General features: G+C 34.7%; 2 protein-coding genes, 8 non-coding genes and 1 pseudogene across 18 annotated transcripts; 2 read left to right on the top strand and 9 right to left on the bottom strand.

The window, feature by feature from the left end:
• Window positions 1-1,509: 1,509 nt before the first annotated feature.
• LOC100810479 (PXMP2/4 family protein 4-like) lies at window positions 1,510-4,319 on the bottom strand (annotated as a pseudogene).
• A 151-nt stretch (window positions 4,320-4,470) lies between these two features.
• LOC100809945 (pentatricopeptide repeat-containing protein At5g21222) lies at window positions 4,471-8,094 on the top strand. Of its 9 annotated transcripts, none has more exons than XM_006584772.4 (5): window positions 4,488-4,605; window positions 4,958-5,033; window positions 5,297-5,536; window positions 5,846-6,751; window positions 6,943-8,094. In XM_006584772.4, the coding sequence occupies exons 3-5, from the start codon at window positions 5,474-5,476 to the stop codon at window positions 7,825-7,827; spliced, it is 1,854 nt and encodes a 617-aa protein (XP_006584835.1). In that variant the 5' UTR covers window positions 4,488-4,605; window positions 4,958-5,033; window positions 5,297-5,473; the 3' UTR covers window positions 7,828-8,094. The 9 variants fall into 9 exon arrangements, with proteins under 9 accessions (XP_040873860.1, XP_006584833.1, XP_006584835.1 ...); XM_014778673.3 differs by having other exon boundaries at window positions 4,489-4,605; window positions 5,834-6,751; XM_041017925.1 differs by having other exon boundaries at window positions 4,540-4,688.
• Window positions 8,095-9,065: 971 nt separating this feature from the next.
• LOC100815810 (chloroplast processing peptidase) lies at window positions 9,066-11,576 on the top strand. Its single transcript, XM_006584768.4, has 5 exons — window positions 9,066-9,652; window positions 10,037-10,174; window positions 10,575-10,661; window positions 11,084-11,151; window positions 11,249-11,576. The coding sequence occupies exons 1-5, from the start codon at window positions 9,215-9,217 to the stop codon at window positions 11,397-11,399; spliced, it is 882 nt and encodes a 293-aa protein (XP_006584831.1). The 5' UTR covers window positions 9,066-9,214; the 3' UTR covers window positions 11,400-11,576.
• Window positions 11,577-13,387: 1,811 nt separating this feature from the next.
• LOC113002498 (small nucleolar RNA SNORD14) lies at window positions 13,388-13,511 on the bottom strand. Its single transcript, XR_003268053.1, has one exon. It is a non-coding gene; the product is annotated as a small nucleolar RNA SNORD14 (small nucleolar RNA).
• A 116-nt stretch (window positions 13,512-13,627) lies between these two features.
• Window positions 13,628-13,751, bottom strand: LOC113002497 (small nucleolar RNA SNORD14). Its single transcript, XR_003268052.1, has one exon. It is a non-coding gene; the product is annotated as a small nucleolar RNA SNORD14 (small nucleolar RNA).
• Window positions 13,752-13,853: 102 nt separating this feature from the next.
• On the bottom strand, window positions 13,854-13,971 carry LOC113002499 (small nucleolar RNA SNORD14). The gene has a single exon (XR_003268054.1). It is a non-coding gene; the product is annotated as a small nucleolar RNA SNORD14 (small nucleolar RNA).
• Window positions 13,972-14,060: 89 nt separating this feature from the next.
• Window positions 14,061-14,183, bottom strand: LOC113002496 (small nucleolar RNA SNORD14). The gene has a single exon (XR_003268051.1). It is a non-coding gene; the product is annotated as a small nucleolar RNA SNORD14 (small nucleolar RNA).
• Window positions 14,184-14,278: 95 nt separating this feature from the next.
• On the bottom strand, window positions 14,279-14,381 carry LOC113002471 (small nucleolar RNA snoR99). Its single transcript, XR_003268032.1, has one exon. It is a non-coding gene; the product is annotated as a small nucleolar RNA snoR99 (small nucleolar RNA).
• Window positions 14,382-14,480: 99 nt separating this feature from the next.
• LOC113002464 (small nucleolar RNA snR60/Z15/Z230/Z193/J17) lies at window positions 14,481-14,570 on the bottom strand. Its single transcript, XR_003268025.1, has one exon. It is a non-coding gene; the product is annotated as a small nucleolar RNA snR60/Z15/Z230/Z193/J17 (small nucleolar RNA).
• Window positions 14,571-14,662: 92 nt separating this feature from the next.
• LOC113002470 (small nucleolar RNA U83) lies at window positions 14,663-14,742 on the bottom strand. The gene has a single exon (XR_003268031.1). It is a non-coding gene; the product is annotated as a small nucleolar RNA U83 (small nucleolar RNA).
• Window positions 14,743-15,037: 295 nt separating this feature from the next.
• LOC113002466 (small nucleolar RNA Z43) lies at window positions 15,038-15,135 on the bottom strand. Its single transcript, XR_003268027.1, has one exon. It is a non-coding gene; the product is annotated as a small nucleolar RNA Z43 (small nucleolar RNA).
• Window positions 15,136-15,675: the final 540 nt, after the last annotated feature.

Raw genomic sequence — 15,675 nt, 5'->3', positions numbered from 1 at the left:
CCTTAATTCAGCGGAGAGGAGTGTTGGCGTCCATGGTTTCTTTGTGAGTAGTGAGGAAATGCATTCGGTTAATTGGACTGTGCAAACAAGTACTGTATGAATATCACTGATTTTGTCGTCTTCCGATAAGACGACCACAAATAACAAAGGAAAGGATGATCCAAATGAGGTGCCAAAATGCCACTTTCCCTTCCCCTTCCCCCGCAAACACATGTAATAACTTTTCCTATTTTCACATAATAACATATCAGTAATATCTTTATTCATTCAGAATATTATTTAAATCTTTGGTTTCAATTCAGCATATACTACGTTAATGAATATAATAATAGTTTAAATTAATATATTGTTCAAAATATTTATATATCTACTTTAAATCAATACTATTTAATGAAGAGAGTTAAAGCATTAATGAACAAACAAACTTCATTTTCATCACATAATATGATACGTATTCATTAGTGTCAGTTTTGCCTCATATAGTTTGAGTGGAGGATAGACAGTGAGAAACACAACACAGTTTTGCTTCATTCATAACATAAGTGAGTCTGCATGCTGACGACTATGTCCCAAGTGCCAACGAAAATCAGATATATTATGTTATGGAGTAGTATCAACTTAGACCAGGGACAAAACTAGACCTAGATAATAGAGGAAGCTGATCATAAAGAATTAAATTTGTCAGATAAATATATATGAATCAAATTTAATACTACAAAATATTTGTAATAATTTCCGTTTCACTCTTAAGTCTTAACAATCACTCCATAAAAAGGAAATACAGAGCTTCAAAAATTAATACAAAAATCTAACGTTTTCCTAGAATATTGTTCCATTTACTCATTGAATGAGGACATATAAGTAAAAAAAGCGTAAGAAATTAAATATTTTGAAGAGTATCAAAATTTGTTTATTATTTTTTTTCTTTTTAAATTTCTTTAAAAAAAATCTTCCAACCTTTTCCAGCATGCATCTAATTACATGTCTCACCAAGCAAAATAAGAATGCAATTTATGTGCCCAAAAAACACACCTCTTTCTCTTTTTCCAAAATTAACAAGAAGCCCAAATTATGAGTTTTGATCATTTTCGCTATCAAAATCACAACGTTAACCAATGACTTAAGCTTACACTTACACTTAGACTCTGTGCCTCATCTTCACTTAGAACGTCAATCTCCTTTGAGCTCTTGACTTTTTTTATTGAAAAAAAAAACAGTTAATACGTATTTAGTGCTTGTAGATGACAGTGACTTTGTTATCTTTTACGTTATTCCTGGAATATGGGCTATGACACCTTAAAGTGTATAGTGTACTGAAGACAATCATTATGTAGTATTATTTTTATTTGTAAAGAAAAAGAGAGATCATTGACCCTCGTCCACCCAACATTTCAGTGCAACAAGGAAACTAAAAGAAGAAAAATTATAGACTTATCAAATTATATTTGTCTTCGGTTCCACTATATGCTAATAATTGCAGCTCTCAACTAGTAGCACGGAGATAATTTCTTGGCCTGCAGTTCAAGATAATTAGACTCAACAACAATATACAAAGCAAAATATCTATCTTCAATCTATCTATTACAACTTGCAAAACATTAAAAAATAAAAAATATTCAAAAGCTTTAAGAAATCAATTTTTGTTATTTCATCAATCTCTTCGTCATCAATGACCACCTCCTTTTTCATTCGTAATCGTAGAATGAAATGATGCAAACCATTTTTTCAAGGGTGCACCCTTCTGTTGCTCCAAGCATGACAGAAAAGCACTATCCAGAAAGCACTTCACAGGAACACACCTAAAATTAAAAACCAGCACAACTGGCCACACGCCACCTTCTAAAATCAGGGGGACATAATTTCTCTTCAAGTCTTCCTTCACTTGCCAGCACATAATCCCATGTAAGTAAAGAAGACAAGCAAATGGAAAGGACCAAAAATTATGCCATTCATTGCCACTTTAGTGGCCACGGATCGCACGGACTTTGACATTAGTTGAAGCTTGAACTTTATATGTTTGTCCAAGCCTTCATTCCTACAAACAAGACATGAAAGTTGGTTCCAAGTGTTTAGCAGCAAGAATTATAACTTGGCCTATAATTACTTTCAGCAGAACTGTTCCTTATTTTTTAAGCTTGTTAGTGAATTGAATGTCACATTTTTCAATCTTAAAATCCCAAAGCAAGTCAAGTCACTCCCCACTTTTGAAATCACAAGTCAAAAGTCCTATATGATATGTCCCAAAAATTGCAGAAAATTTACTAGTCAAAAGCCCTATATGATATGTCTCAAAAATTGGACGCAATCTCATGTTGTGACAAAGTGATTTACAAAGTCCCCACTCCCCACATAAAAGATCATACTTGAACCATTAATTACTTTGTAAATTAAAATCCATCTCTATCTCTATGATATGATATGCTATTGAAGAATTTCTTTACAGGTGAATTACGTTATAACTAATCAGCAAAAACTCTGCCATATGAAGACATGATTTGATAAGTAGGAAGTACTGGAAAGCAGGTAAATAAACTGAACAAAATAGAATTCACATACCAGAAGTGCCCAACTGGTCCAACAAAACCAAATCCAAACATACTCGTAACAGCCAAGCGGTTCCAGTTGATCGTAAATTTAGCATCTGAATCCTACAACATCAATATATTATCTTAGGTTTCATAATCAAAAAATCAAAATCAACTAGCTTCAATCAATAAAAAAATTGCAGATGCCAACTTAACTTACCAGCAAGGCAAATTGCTGAAACCGCCAAGAGATATATCAAAATTCAAAATCAATAAAAGCTGGAAATCAAAAGTGTGATGTGTACCACTTGAACCTAAAGGTTCTTACATAAAGGATTCTGTAGGTTTTGACTGCATATATATTTTCATTAAAATCAGCTTCCATTTTCCATTAAAAAATGACACCTTTAGAAATGCAAACCATGATAGCACACAAGTAATTGGGAATCCAAACCATGTACGTTGACACTTCAACATTACAGGTTTGCTGTATATGTTAACATAACACCAAACAATCCTAGAGTCAGAAAGCACTGCTTGAACAGAAAATTGATATAAAAATGGGGTTAGTTACAATTACAGATAGTAGAAGTTGCTTTTTTGCAGCTGAATGAGTGATGTACTGAGCTGAAAGGTTTCAAACACCCCAGAGAATCGCAGAACTGATGGCTTGGGTCTTCACTGGATGAACAGCAAGGCAATTCTGGTACCACTTCCACACCTTCAACATCATGTACTGTTGTTACTGTTTTTTCCACCAACGTAGCGGATGAAGTTTGGTTCTTGAAATCAAAACAGTGTCTACAGATAGAAAATGTTGCAGGTTTTGGGGAACTTCCCCGTAAGCATCGCTTTGGACTTTATGCCAATTGCCATCACTACCTTCTCAAGGAAAATTATTTCCTGCACCTCTCATTTGTTTTCTGTACCTATCCTGGAATGTAAATTTTTACATTGCATAAAGACATGTAATTTTATATTTCGGATTAAATGTCCGGAAGCTTAAAAAAAAGTAATGGAAGCAACTGCCCCTTCTCAGTTATCGCAACATTTTGGGTTTAATTGGGTTAAAACACGACACAACCACACAAAAGGACAAAGAGAAAGAGAGATTAAAAGAAAAAAGTAAAGATGAATTACTTTTTTTTAGATAAAGAGAGAAAAATATACGTATTGTTACTCATAATAATAGCCCAAGTTGTCTCTTCTTCTTAATAATACACAAAATAAAAGATGGGTTAAATTAAAAGACAAGAAAAAATAATGTAAACAAATATTGTCAAACCCTTAAATGATGAATGCTATTGAATAAAGGAAAAAGATAAATGGACACCAAAAAATGCTATTAAACACTTGATGAAAAAAAGGAAAAAGGAGAAAAATACAAATATAAGATTTATGATGTGATTAAAAGGAAAAAATAGAAAAAAAAAAGTGTTAGAAGAATGCTTGAATTAAAAATAAAAAGAAAAAGTGTTCAAGTATCATACTCTTAAAAAAAAGTGCTGCACGTGTGTAAAAAAAACTTAACCAACACTATTATTTGGTCACCTGCGGTCAAAACTGATTAAAAAAAAAAGAAAAAAGAAAAACAGGCCAGGTATCGTTAAGCAGACACTTCAAAAATCTTTTTTTCTCAAGATAATCACAATATATTAATAATCAATGTAACAAGAATTAAGCCTTCTAGTTCTTCCAATAACAAGAAATTATCAATGAATAAAAAAAGTCACACCACAGTGAATAAAGTCTAAAGTGCAAGTTTGAAATTGAAAATTGAGAATCTGGAAGGTGGGCGTTCTTGGCAATGGAATACGTGGTAAATTTTGATCCTGCCAATAGAATGCTGGCGTGGTCTAATCCACTCCTCAAGTGATCTTTGTCTTTTTCCCATGTCTGCCTCAAAATAGTACCCCGAAATCTTATTACGATAAATATTTGTGGATAAGAATCTCCAGTGTATGCCACACACACGAAAATACCACTAAACTCCAATTGGATTTTCTTCTGCTAACTATGTAACACAACTTCACTCCTAACTACGCACGCAGACCATAAGCTTCTCAACTGCTAAACTAAGGTACCCTTTCCTGTCCTTCAAACTTGTCGACTTGTTTCCTAACTATTATGAACAACACCATCAACTATGCAGCATGCACTATGGTATAGTTTACTTCTGAGTCATCATAAACTGTATCTTAATGCTGAAAACTGACGACGTGATCATCTAATTGATATTTCAACTGTTTGCTTTGTCAGTTACAATTGGGTGATTGTTTGTTCCTTCTGTATTATTGTTGCTATATATAGATAGCAAATTCCCATGATCCACGTTCAGCTTCTAAACTTCCCACCCCAAACATAATGTTGAGTTATGGATTTTCTTCTTGGCTGTTTATTTAAGGATTACATTTTTACATTTTGTGCACCAGTTTGTTAATAAAATGAAGATTTCTGGAGCAAATGTGACTGGGTGTGGGGTTTGCCAGTTTGTGTATGGATTTTAAGGTAATAGTTGTTCCATTTTCTTGAACCAACATAGATTTGTCCTTGACCATACAAAAGTAAACCTTACCACTAGTACTTTATCTCAATTGGACTCTCTATTGAGCAACTAGATAGAATTTATTTTTACTAATCTTCATCCCGTGCAAGATTAGTTTAGTCATTTCTGGATTAATGCCATGGTTCATTTTGTTCATCATTGTGTTTTTGAAAACGCCAGTTGATGATAACCTTCTCTGGTTGATTCTCTTGTGTGTTCTTGATAGAATAATCCAGGATGAGGCATCTCCGTTATTATGTGCCGGTATAATTAAGCCAGCACTCCGGCTAGGTCTTGTAGCCAGAATCTGATTCTGGCTAGAATAGTAGTTTGCTGAGGCTTTCAGAAGCAGTCAAGAATCAAGATAGATTTCTGAGAATCAGATCAGGTCTACTCATTAGTCATGGATAGCAGCAAGAAGGGAGCCCTCATGAGTAATGAAAGCGCAAAAGATTTATCAGTCATGGTATTGTGAACTACTTGTTTATTTTATTATTTTTCTCATGATGATATCAGAAAATAACGTGTTCTGTTCATTGCATTAGCTATGACTTCAATTATCCTTAATTCTTCCTATGATTTTGACTGTTGAATTCTTAGATTTTAATAGGACTAGATTGTAGCTGCCTAATAGGGAGTGGCCAACAGGCCAAGTAGACTACACTGAATTGTATTAGTAATCTGAATGAGAGTTTTCCATGACTGCCATTCAATTGAATTCGTTACCAAAAATGCCCATAAGATTGATAAAGATTGACATCAGGTTCTGAAACAGCATCAGTACAAGAAGAACCAACCAAAGTTAAGTTCTACCCCGCAAGAGAGACGTGATCAATCCCACTGCCTTATCTGTAGGGGAAACAACAGTTGTCAAACAGTTCATGCAAGAACAAAACTGATGAATACTTTGATTGGAAAAGGGAAGCCACATGAAGCTCAGGCCGTCTTCAACAACTTAACTGAAGAAGGGCATAAGCCAACTCTCATAACATACACAACTCTTGTGGCTGCTCTAACCCGCCAAAAGCGTTTCAAGTCTATTCCTGCACTTCTTTCTAAAGTTGCAGACAATGGGATGAAGCCTGATTCAATACTTCTCAATGCTATGATCAATGCCTTTTCTGAGTCTGGCAAGGTAGATGAGGCCATGAAAATCTTTCAGAAAATGAAGGAGTATGGATGTAAACCAACGACTAGTACTTATAATACTCTCATCAAAGGATTTGGGATTGCTGGAAGGCCTTATGAATCTATGAAATTGCTAGAGATGATGGGTCAAGATGAAAATGTGAAACCCAATGATAGAACATATAATATTCTCATCCAAGCCTGGTGTACCAAGAAGAAACTGGAAGAAGCATGGAATGTTTTGCATAAAATGGTGGCTTCTGGCATTCAGCCTGATGTTGTAACATACAACACCATGGCAAGGGCATATGCTCAGAATGGTGAGACAGAGAGGGCTGAAAGGCTAATATTGAAAATGCCGTACAACATAGTGAAACCTAATGAACGAACTTGTGGCATCATAATAAGTGGTTATTGCAAGGAAGGCAATATGCCAGAAGCCTTGAGGTTTCTATACAGAATGAAGGAGCTTGGTGTGGATCCAAATCCAGTAGTTTTCAACTCTCTTATCAAAGGATATCTAGACACTACAGACACAAATGGAGTAGATGAGGTGAGTTCTGATATCTTATACTTTTCATGAGATCAATATTTTCTTGCACGCCTTTCCCTCCACTTTATTGACACGCTGAAAATACTCCAAGAACCGTTTGTTGCGTGTTTATTTTGTGCATGTATTCTGTTGTTCTGTAATTATTCAGTATCTAGTATTGTGATAGTAACTTACAGATGAAAATTGTTCAGGCACTGACATTGATGGAAGAATTTGGGATCAAACCAGATGTAGTAACCTTTAGCACCATCATGAATGCATGGAGTTCAGCAGGGCTTATGGAAAATTGTGAGGAGATATTCAACGACATGGTGAAGGCCGGTATAGAACCTGACATCCACGCATATAGCATCCTTGCAAAAGGCTATGTGCGTGCCGGACAGCCACGAAAAGCCGAGGCTCTTCTGACTTCTATGAGCAAATATGGCGTACAACCAAACGTGGTGATCTTCACTACCATCATCAGTGGATGGTGTGCCGCAGGCAAAATGGATCGTGCATTTAGACTTTGTGAGAAAATGCATGAAATGGGAACTTCCCCAAATTTGAAAACTTATGAAACTTTAATATGGGGATATGGAGAAGCAAAACAACCATGGAAAGCAGAAGAGTTACTTACTACTATGGAAGAGAGGGGTGTTGTCCCTGAAATGTCGACTATGCAACTGGTGGCTGATGCTTGGCGTGCCATTGGTTTATTCAAAGAAGCCAACAGAATTCTTAATGGTTCAGAAGAAGAATCTGAGCTAGATCAAGAATTTGATAGTGACAAGATACAAGTGCAAAGCTTGGAGAGTATTTATAAGAAACAGAAACTCAGTGCTTCTCCCTCTAATCTGCTTCAAATACCTGACGTAGTGGTGACTCATCCAACAAGAACAACTAATGGAAACATAAGATGCAGAATGGTAGTCAAACTATCTGACAACATGCGGAATGTTACCACTTCCATGTTTTTTGTTCGCACAAGAAGTTCATATGGAGTGCAACCACTGATTGTAAGTAGGCAGCAGATTCAAAATCAGGTTGTTAGGCCATTCCTTGACTGTTGCAGAGTAGTGTCAATACTTTGTTGAGGTGACTTACCATTGTGATGAAACACAAATCCTTTCTGAATAGATTTGGTTGTTTCCATGACAGTACACCATGCCAATGAGTTCAGGTGGAAAAACTGTAGATACCATTCATGGACTTCAGAAATCAGAACATACACTTACAATTTTGACAAAATGCTGGTGTAATTTCAATTTGTTGAACTGCTGCTACTCGTATTCAGTAATCACTTGCCAATGAAATGTGTATCCTATTACATCACTATAAAATTCGTTTTGTATTGTTGTGTACACTGAGCATTGTTGGAAAATCTTACTTTTATAAATAGTACTTATAAGGAAAACACTGAAAAGAATAGAACCATATCAATCAAATGAAATTGCACGAGACCAACATGCTTACTTAGATTACATATGAGAAGAGACCATTATTAAATTCAAGGCTTAATTGCATTCTTAATTCTTCTATCGGTGTTCTTTCAGTTCTTTAATATTTTATTACTCTAAATTAGTCCATTAATATTTTAATTGTTATAGTCAAAATTTTAAACCCACAAAAATGCAGAGTCAAGTCAGACAAATCATTTACTTTTGAGTTTTGAATCACCAATACATATCATTAGACAGATAAAACTGAGACTAAAATGACCTCAAATGTAGCATACAATAGCTTATATATAAAACATTTTTTTTCTGTGTTGGATGATCCGATCCAATTCTTAAGATAAGATAGTTCTAATCTAATTAAGTGGTGAGCAACTAAATTGACTTTTCTGTGTATATAATTGGTGTCTACACATTATTGTTCACAAAAATAAATGTCAAAATTAAACATGGTATGAGTGACAACCATGACAAGAAAGAATAGAAAACTCCGCTTCATAACTAAACGATGTTTTTTTAATTTAAAAAAAACATTTTCAGTTTATACCAACAATTTTTATTTAATAGTAGAAATTTTTATTGGTTGAAATGTATTATAAATTAAAAAAAATTATGGATCTCATATCCTAATAAATGATTTTCTTGTAATTTTGTAATTTTTAATTAATTTAAAATAATAATTGTGTGTTAGAGTGAACATGTTAGAGGATGGGTAGTTAGTATTTCTCTTGTAATAATATTACTTTCATAAAAATATGTTTTTTTTTTTACTTTTAAATAACAACAATACTTTTTTTTTCTTTTTAAATTTAGAATTTTTTTGTATAATCCATGAAAAACTTTAATTAATTAAACGCAAATACAATCCACTATTGGCAAAGTGGGAAGTAAAAAAAGATAAAGACAAGAATCGGACAAACTCCATCCAAGCAAAGCAATCACTTCACTACAAGATTTTGTGAGTTTTTCCTCTTTCTTTGTTAGCTGAGCTTGGTATCTCAAGGTCTCAATCTCTAACTAGGACGACATGCCTTCTCTCTCCGTTTTCCCATCACTCCCATCGCTTCAAAACCCTAACTTGAGCCAACCCAATTTCTTCAATTTCCGCTTACCGTCGCTCTGTCACCGTCCCCTCGTCAAAAGCACTGCAACTTTTCACCGTAGAATCCTCTGCAAAGCCTTCAGAGATTCCGGCGAGGACATCAAGGCGGTGCTCAAGTCCGACGACGGTGGTGGCAGCGGCGACGGCGGCGGCGACGGTGGGGGTGGGGGTGACCGGGATGCGGAGAAGAAAGAAGGGCCCTTGCCGGAATGGTTGAATTTCAGTTCTGATGACGCAAAAACGGTGCTTGTGGCTCTGGCAATTTCGCTTGCGTTTCGAACGTTCGTGGCGGAGCCGAGGTACATTCCTTCGCTGTCAATGTATCCTACATTTGATGTTGGAGATCGAATTGTTGCTGAGAAGGTACCCTTTTTCTTCCTTTACCTTCTTCTAATTTTACTTTTATTAAATTGCGGATTGTGAGACATATGCAAGGTTATGGGGATTATGATAGGCTTTTGTACTTAATTGGTAAATTCTTTCTTTTTTTGTTTTACCTGAAGCAGATTATTTACTGGCTTAGTTTTTTTCAGATAATAGTTTTGTATTTGTAGCTATTTGTTGTGAAGAGAAAAAATTTAATGTTGAATTTGACTACTTCACAAAAAGTATATGAATCCGTAGGCCTTGACAAATCATGTAACATATAGCTATGCACTTTTAATAGATTTTGACGTCAGCATTTAGCTAGACTTTCTATCTGTTATGATGCATCTCCATTGTAAAGATACATCTTCATGTTTTCAGGTTTCATACTATTTTAGAAAACCATGTGCAAGTGACATAGTGATATTTAAAAGCCCTCCGGTGCTTCAAGAAGTTGGATATAGCGATGATGATGTTTTTATAAAGCGTGTGGTTGCAAAGGCAGGTGATATTGTGGAGGTAAGATCTCTGGATAAGAGCATTCATACTCTTGTTTCGTGATGCTGGCTTTTCATTGTTTGTTCAATTCCTTGATGAACAAATTTTATTGTGCATTGTTCTATCTCATGGCTAGTGACTACAACTAATTGTTACATTTTCATTCGTGGTCCTGTTCTTGTCTTTTGCTTGTCCCTGGATTTGTTTTACCACTTGCTTGTTTTCTTGTTTTTAGAGGGAAGTTTATTCTTTTCTAGTTCAAAAGTTTGGTTAACTAGGCTCTTGGTTTTTAAATGGTCTTGGAACTTTAAAGTTTGCATGAATGTAAGTAGTCATTTATAATTTAAGTCAGATTCTTGGGGTGCTTGATCCAGTGCTTATTCACTTAAATATCACTAATCTCTAATTAAATTATTTCCAGGTTCGTAAAGGGCATCTTGTAGTTAATGGGGTTGAGAGGAATGAAGAGTACATCCTTGAACCACCTGCTTATGAGATGAAACCCACAGTAAGTTGTACCTTTTACTCCCTTTGTTCCACTTCATATGATGTTTTAGTAATAAAATAAAATATTTTTATTGAAAAGGAAATTCTAATTTAATACTTAAGAGTGGGGATAACTACCAAGAATTGATTATTGAGATAATTTGAGTTAGGCCTGTGAAGGTTGATGATCATTGTGTTGGGCTAACGGGTAAGATTTTACTTTTAGGACAGTAAACAGAGGAATTGGAGGCAGGGTGTTTCTTCCTGCACCCCATAAAAATCAAGGGATGTAATTTTTACATTCCAAATCTGATTTTTATGGGGTGTGGGAAGCTTGAGTCTTGGAGGCATACTACAGCTTTGCAGCGTTTTTGTTATGGGCTAGGATAATTCTGACCTTGTTCATAACTTAGTTACTTATTTGTTGCTTTGTGTGTTTTGCAGCGTGTGCCAGAGAACTACGTCTTTGTAATGGGAGACAACCGCAATAACAGCTATGACTCCCATGTGTGGTAATGGCTATGTGTTTAATTATCCAAATGCATTCAGTAATGTTATTTCTATAGAGTAGTTGCTAATTATGTTGCGAATGAAATATAATTTTGTTAGGGGTCCCCTGCCAGCCAAGAATATCATAGGTAGATCAGTATTTCGCTATTGGCCACCAAATAGAATTGCTGGCACAGTTTCTAAGGAAACTTGCAGTGTTGAAACCACGCAGACGCAGGAGAGTGCGGAGACTGCTCTACCATCTCAATGACCACTCTGTCCATCGATTATTGTAGACTGTACAACCTTTCCCAATTTTTGTATTCAAAGATATAGGATAGGATGTTTGCTAAGTTGAAAAACATTTGTAAGTTTCTTCACATTCTTCATATTGGTTCGTGTAAATTATCTATTAATTCAAATATCCAGTCATCGTACTTTGCTTGAAGAAGTTGGTTACAGGAAAAAATACATGTAAAAAAAAAAAAATACCACCAACTTTTCTTAGAATATATTTTGCTTTAAGGAATGAAAAGTATTTACATTATAAATCTATCTATGTACTATTTAATAAAATCATGTCTTGATTAAGACACATGTAACATTCTTAACTTCATTTCGCCAAATTGGTGGTCCATTTTCTTCTTGTTGTTCTGTTAGACACTATGCGAACATTTTCTCCTTGGTCTTTTTGCATCTCTCTTACACCGCTTTATCCCTCCGAAAGTTGATGCGGAGCGCTAACATAAAAAAAAATTAAAGACGGGTTCTACAGCAGGAAACCCGAATAGGTTTTTAATCAACGGCTACAATATATGTGGGACTACCGTAGGAATAATTCAATGGAATAGATTAAACATGACACTCCCTTTCCTTCAAGGCTCCCCCGATTCCACATAAGCCATATTTCACCTCATAAGAACGAGCACAAAGATTTTTAGGTGTATTGAATTACAATTTTAAAAAATTATTTTAGTATAATTTTTTTTTGTAAATTTTAAAGATTATCTAAGAATATTAAAATAAAATAAAACTTATTTATATTATTTAAGAATCTAATAAAATATCACCAGATTTTATTATAAAAAAATCTTTTATAATTCTTTGAAATCTTAATCCAATATATCTCACAGTTCAAGATTATAAAATAAAATAAAAATGATAAATTCACGCCAGAGTCTTAATACAAAAAATGAAGATAACTTTTTTAAGGAAAAAACCACAGTAAAATAATGTTTTGGGGATCGAATTAATCTTCTAAGTTCAAGCAAAGCATATTCTTAGCCGACTTTTCCTTGCAACCAATGCCAAAAAGCAATGTTAGCAAGGACAACGTTGTTTGCCAGCCATGTCGATCTTCGAAAAAGCGGACTATAAGGAGGAAAACGCAGAAATTGCCTCCACTAACAAATTCGTAAGTGACAAACAAATAATCTCACTTAAATCCCTACATTTACGGTGTTACGGTTCTGGCTCAACTTTAGATGTCTAAACACAAATACTTAAGATAAGAAACGCCACACCTATTAGATACCTTCCTTTCTAACTTTCACAGTGAATTTAGCAGAAGCAGAGTGAAACGGGAGAAAAAATCTTGAGATATCCATGTCACATTTTTTACTTGGGATTATGTCTCGTAAACGTCGACGGGCTTTAATTGAAATTCTTTTGCTAACATTTTTAGAAAAAGATATAGCAACTTTGACTGTGATTTTGTTTTGACGAAGTTATGTTTTTGTTGCTTGATTGATTGTCATTGTTTCTGGTGTTCTTGAAAGAACTTTTTTTATGAAATTTCTGAAGCTGACTCGGATTTTCTAACTTAGTTTTAGAACGTTAACATACCCAAAAAAAACCAAAAAAATCCATTAGGATGTAGCGTATAAGCAAACAATAAATTAAACTTGTTAAATAATTCTTTCAAAACATTTAGTATATCTAATTCCGAACACTACCTTTAAAAACAATCCAAACTAATTCGGAGATAGTATGTCATTACCAAAAAAACAACTAAATGTTGATCCGTTTCAACTCATTAACACTAACTATACACGTTTAAATGATGGCATACGATTCAGGATCCATTCCATCTATACATAGTATTTATTTGTCAACTATGCGGGAACAGACTAATTCCAGTGGATACAAAAATATGAGTGACGAAAACACCATCTTCATTTAGCCATGTGTAACAAAATCGTACCAAGGACACAGGTGCTAGCCTGAAATGAGAAAATAGTCAAACTTATGATATAATTTGACCTCAGACATCCAAGGAAGGATAATAGCAGCATTAGCTCTCTAGCCTGGCGAAGGCGAAAGCTCTTGGGCGGCCACTGCGAATGTTTAGAGAAACAAGCCTTAGGATTTATCATCATTGGCGTGAATCAAAATGTGACACAAAATGCCAAAATACAAAATTAAGAAAAACTTAGGTAGATTTATTAAATATGAATGAACTCCAAAACCAAACAACTCAATTCATTGCACAATTAACAAACTCTCAGACATCCAAGGAAGGATAATGGCAGCATTAGCTCTCAAGCCTGGCGAAGGCGAAAGCTCTTGGTCGGCCACTGCGAATGTTTAGAGAAACAAGCCTTTAGATTTATCATCATCGAGTTCTTTAAGGTCATCCTAATATACTGTTGTGAACGAGTAAATTTCAAAAAAACAAACAACGCAAAAAAGCACAAAGCTAATCAAATTTGAATAAAATCTACAAAGTCTCAAACATCCAAGGAAGGATAATAGCAGCAATAGCTCTCGAGCCCGGCGAAGGCGAAAGCTCTTATGCGGCCACTGCGAATGTTTAGAGAAACAAGCCTAATTGATTGTCGTCATCGGGTAATTGAACAACATGGAAAACTGTAACAAATTTACTTAAGGTAAACAAACAAAGAAAACATAACACAAATAATTCCAGGTATAATGTCTCAGACATCCAAGGAAGGATAAAAGCAGCACTAGCTCTCAAGCCTGGCGAAGGCGAAAGCTCTTGGGCGGCCACTGCGAATGTTTTGAGAAACAGCCTTAAAAGATATCATCACAGACAACAAACAATGTATCACGGAGGAAAATATTACAACATATGTGGACTAATCTGATGCAAAATAATAACAATCACCTATCATAGGAATTCAAACATAAAGATATTCCATCCTACAATGATCAGCAAAACATTAAAAAACAAAGCTGACAAAGTGAATCGGATGGAAGAATTATGTGAGGGACATATCCATCCCTAGAGCAATCAGAGGAACTGCTAAAGGGGCTGACGAATAGTCCCAAAACTTGAGAAGGATAATTTAAGCGTGTTAACAAATAAAAAAGCCCATAAGACGTTATGTGAAGGGATCATCAGATAGGAGCGAAAGACTAAAAACAGAATTAATCACAGATAAATCATCTGAACTATGCTTATAATCATCATATGACCCTTCAACTACAATTAAACCACGAATAACTTGGGAGTGACCAAAAATAATTTACTAAAAAACACTCAAGCATACAAAATCACAAACATTAAAGGCGCGCCTCAGAAGGAAGGCAGTAGGTTCTGTAATCATGAAAAATCATACATTACATATGTACTATTTCTCTCATCATTGGCAAAACAATGCACAGAAGATTCGAAAAACTTGAAACACCCCAATCGCAAAAGAAAAACACTTCCTTGGAAGACTAAACCTAGAAAAAAATCTAAAAGAAAACAGAAAAATAGTTGGCCTCATAGAGAAGATTAGATTTTTCCACACAAAATAGTTCAGACATATGCTTGTCTATTATTTGTGATTTAATCATCGGCCGATCAAAAGTGTACGAATCTGATACCGCACAACCAATACTGACAACGAAGAACAATTTAAAATTGAAAAAAGATAAAAGAAAAAGAATTGGATGAAAAAGGGACTCAGAATATGGGTGGTGATATAGCAGGATGGTCGGCAAGGCCGGTTAGGCCAATTACGACGAACGAGACCTAATCACAGAAATCGTCACAGTCCCTTTCCTTCGAATCACAGACAAAAGAACAATGAAAGCAATGAAAGAAATTGGATCTTCGAAATTGCGGCGAAAGACGTAAACCCTAGCCTCAGATAGAACATGAGGATGTGGGTAAGGTTCTTAGAGAGTGCTTATAAAGAGGAGAATTGCGAACTAGGGTTTTGATGTCTCTAGAACGTGCTGAGGGTGCGCCATTCCTAACCTGCGCCGTCAAATAATAGCCTAGCCAAATTACTCGGGAGGTTAAGTTAAAGTGAACGTTTTTTTTTTTTACACCAACGTTTTACTTCTTTTAATCATCTTAATTCTTAAGTTTTAATTGAAAGTTTTTATCAAAGGCATTGAAATTTTAATTAATTTCTTTAATTAGTAAACTATTTATAATTAATCATAAATAGATGCAATTTGAAAACTGTTTGTTAAATTAAACATTAATTTATTTAATTTTAATTTGTAAATATTTATTTTTAATTAATACTAAATTGATAAAAAGAATATTTAAGAAAAATCTTAAAAATAAAAATAATCAAATTATAAAT

Source organism: Glycine max, chromosome 8 (assembly GCF_000004515.6).
Source record: "Glycine max cultivar Williams 82 chromosome 8, Glycine_max_v4.0, whole genome shotgun sequence".
NCBI lineage: Eukaryota > Viridiplantae > Streptophyta > Magnoliopsida > Fabales > Fabaceae > Glycine > Glycine max.
This window is presented reverse-complemented; position numbering and strand designations above follow the sequence as displayed.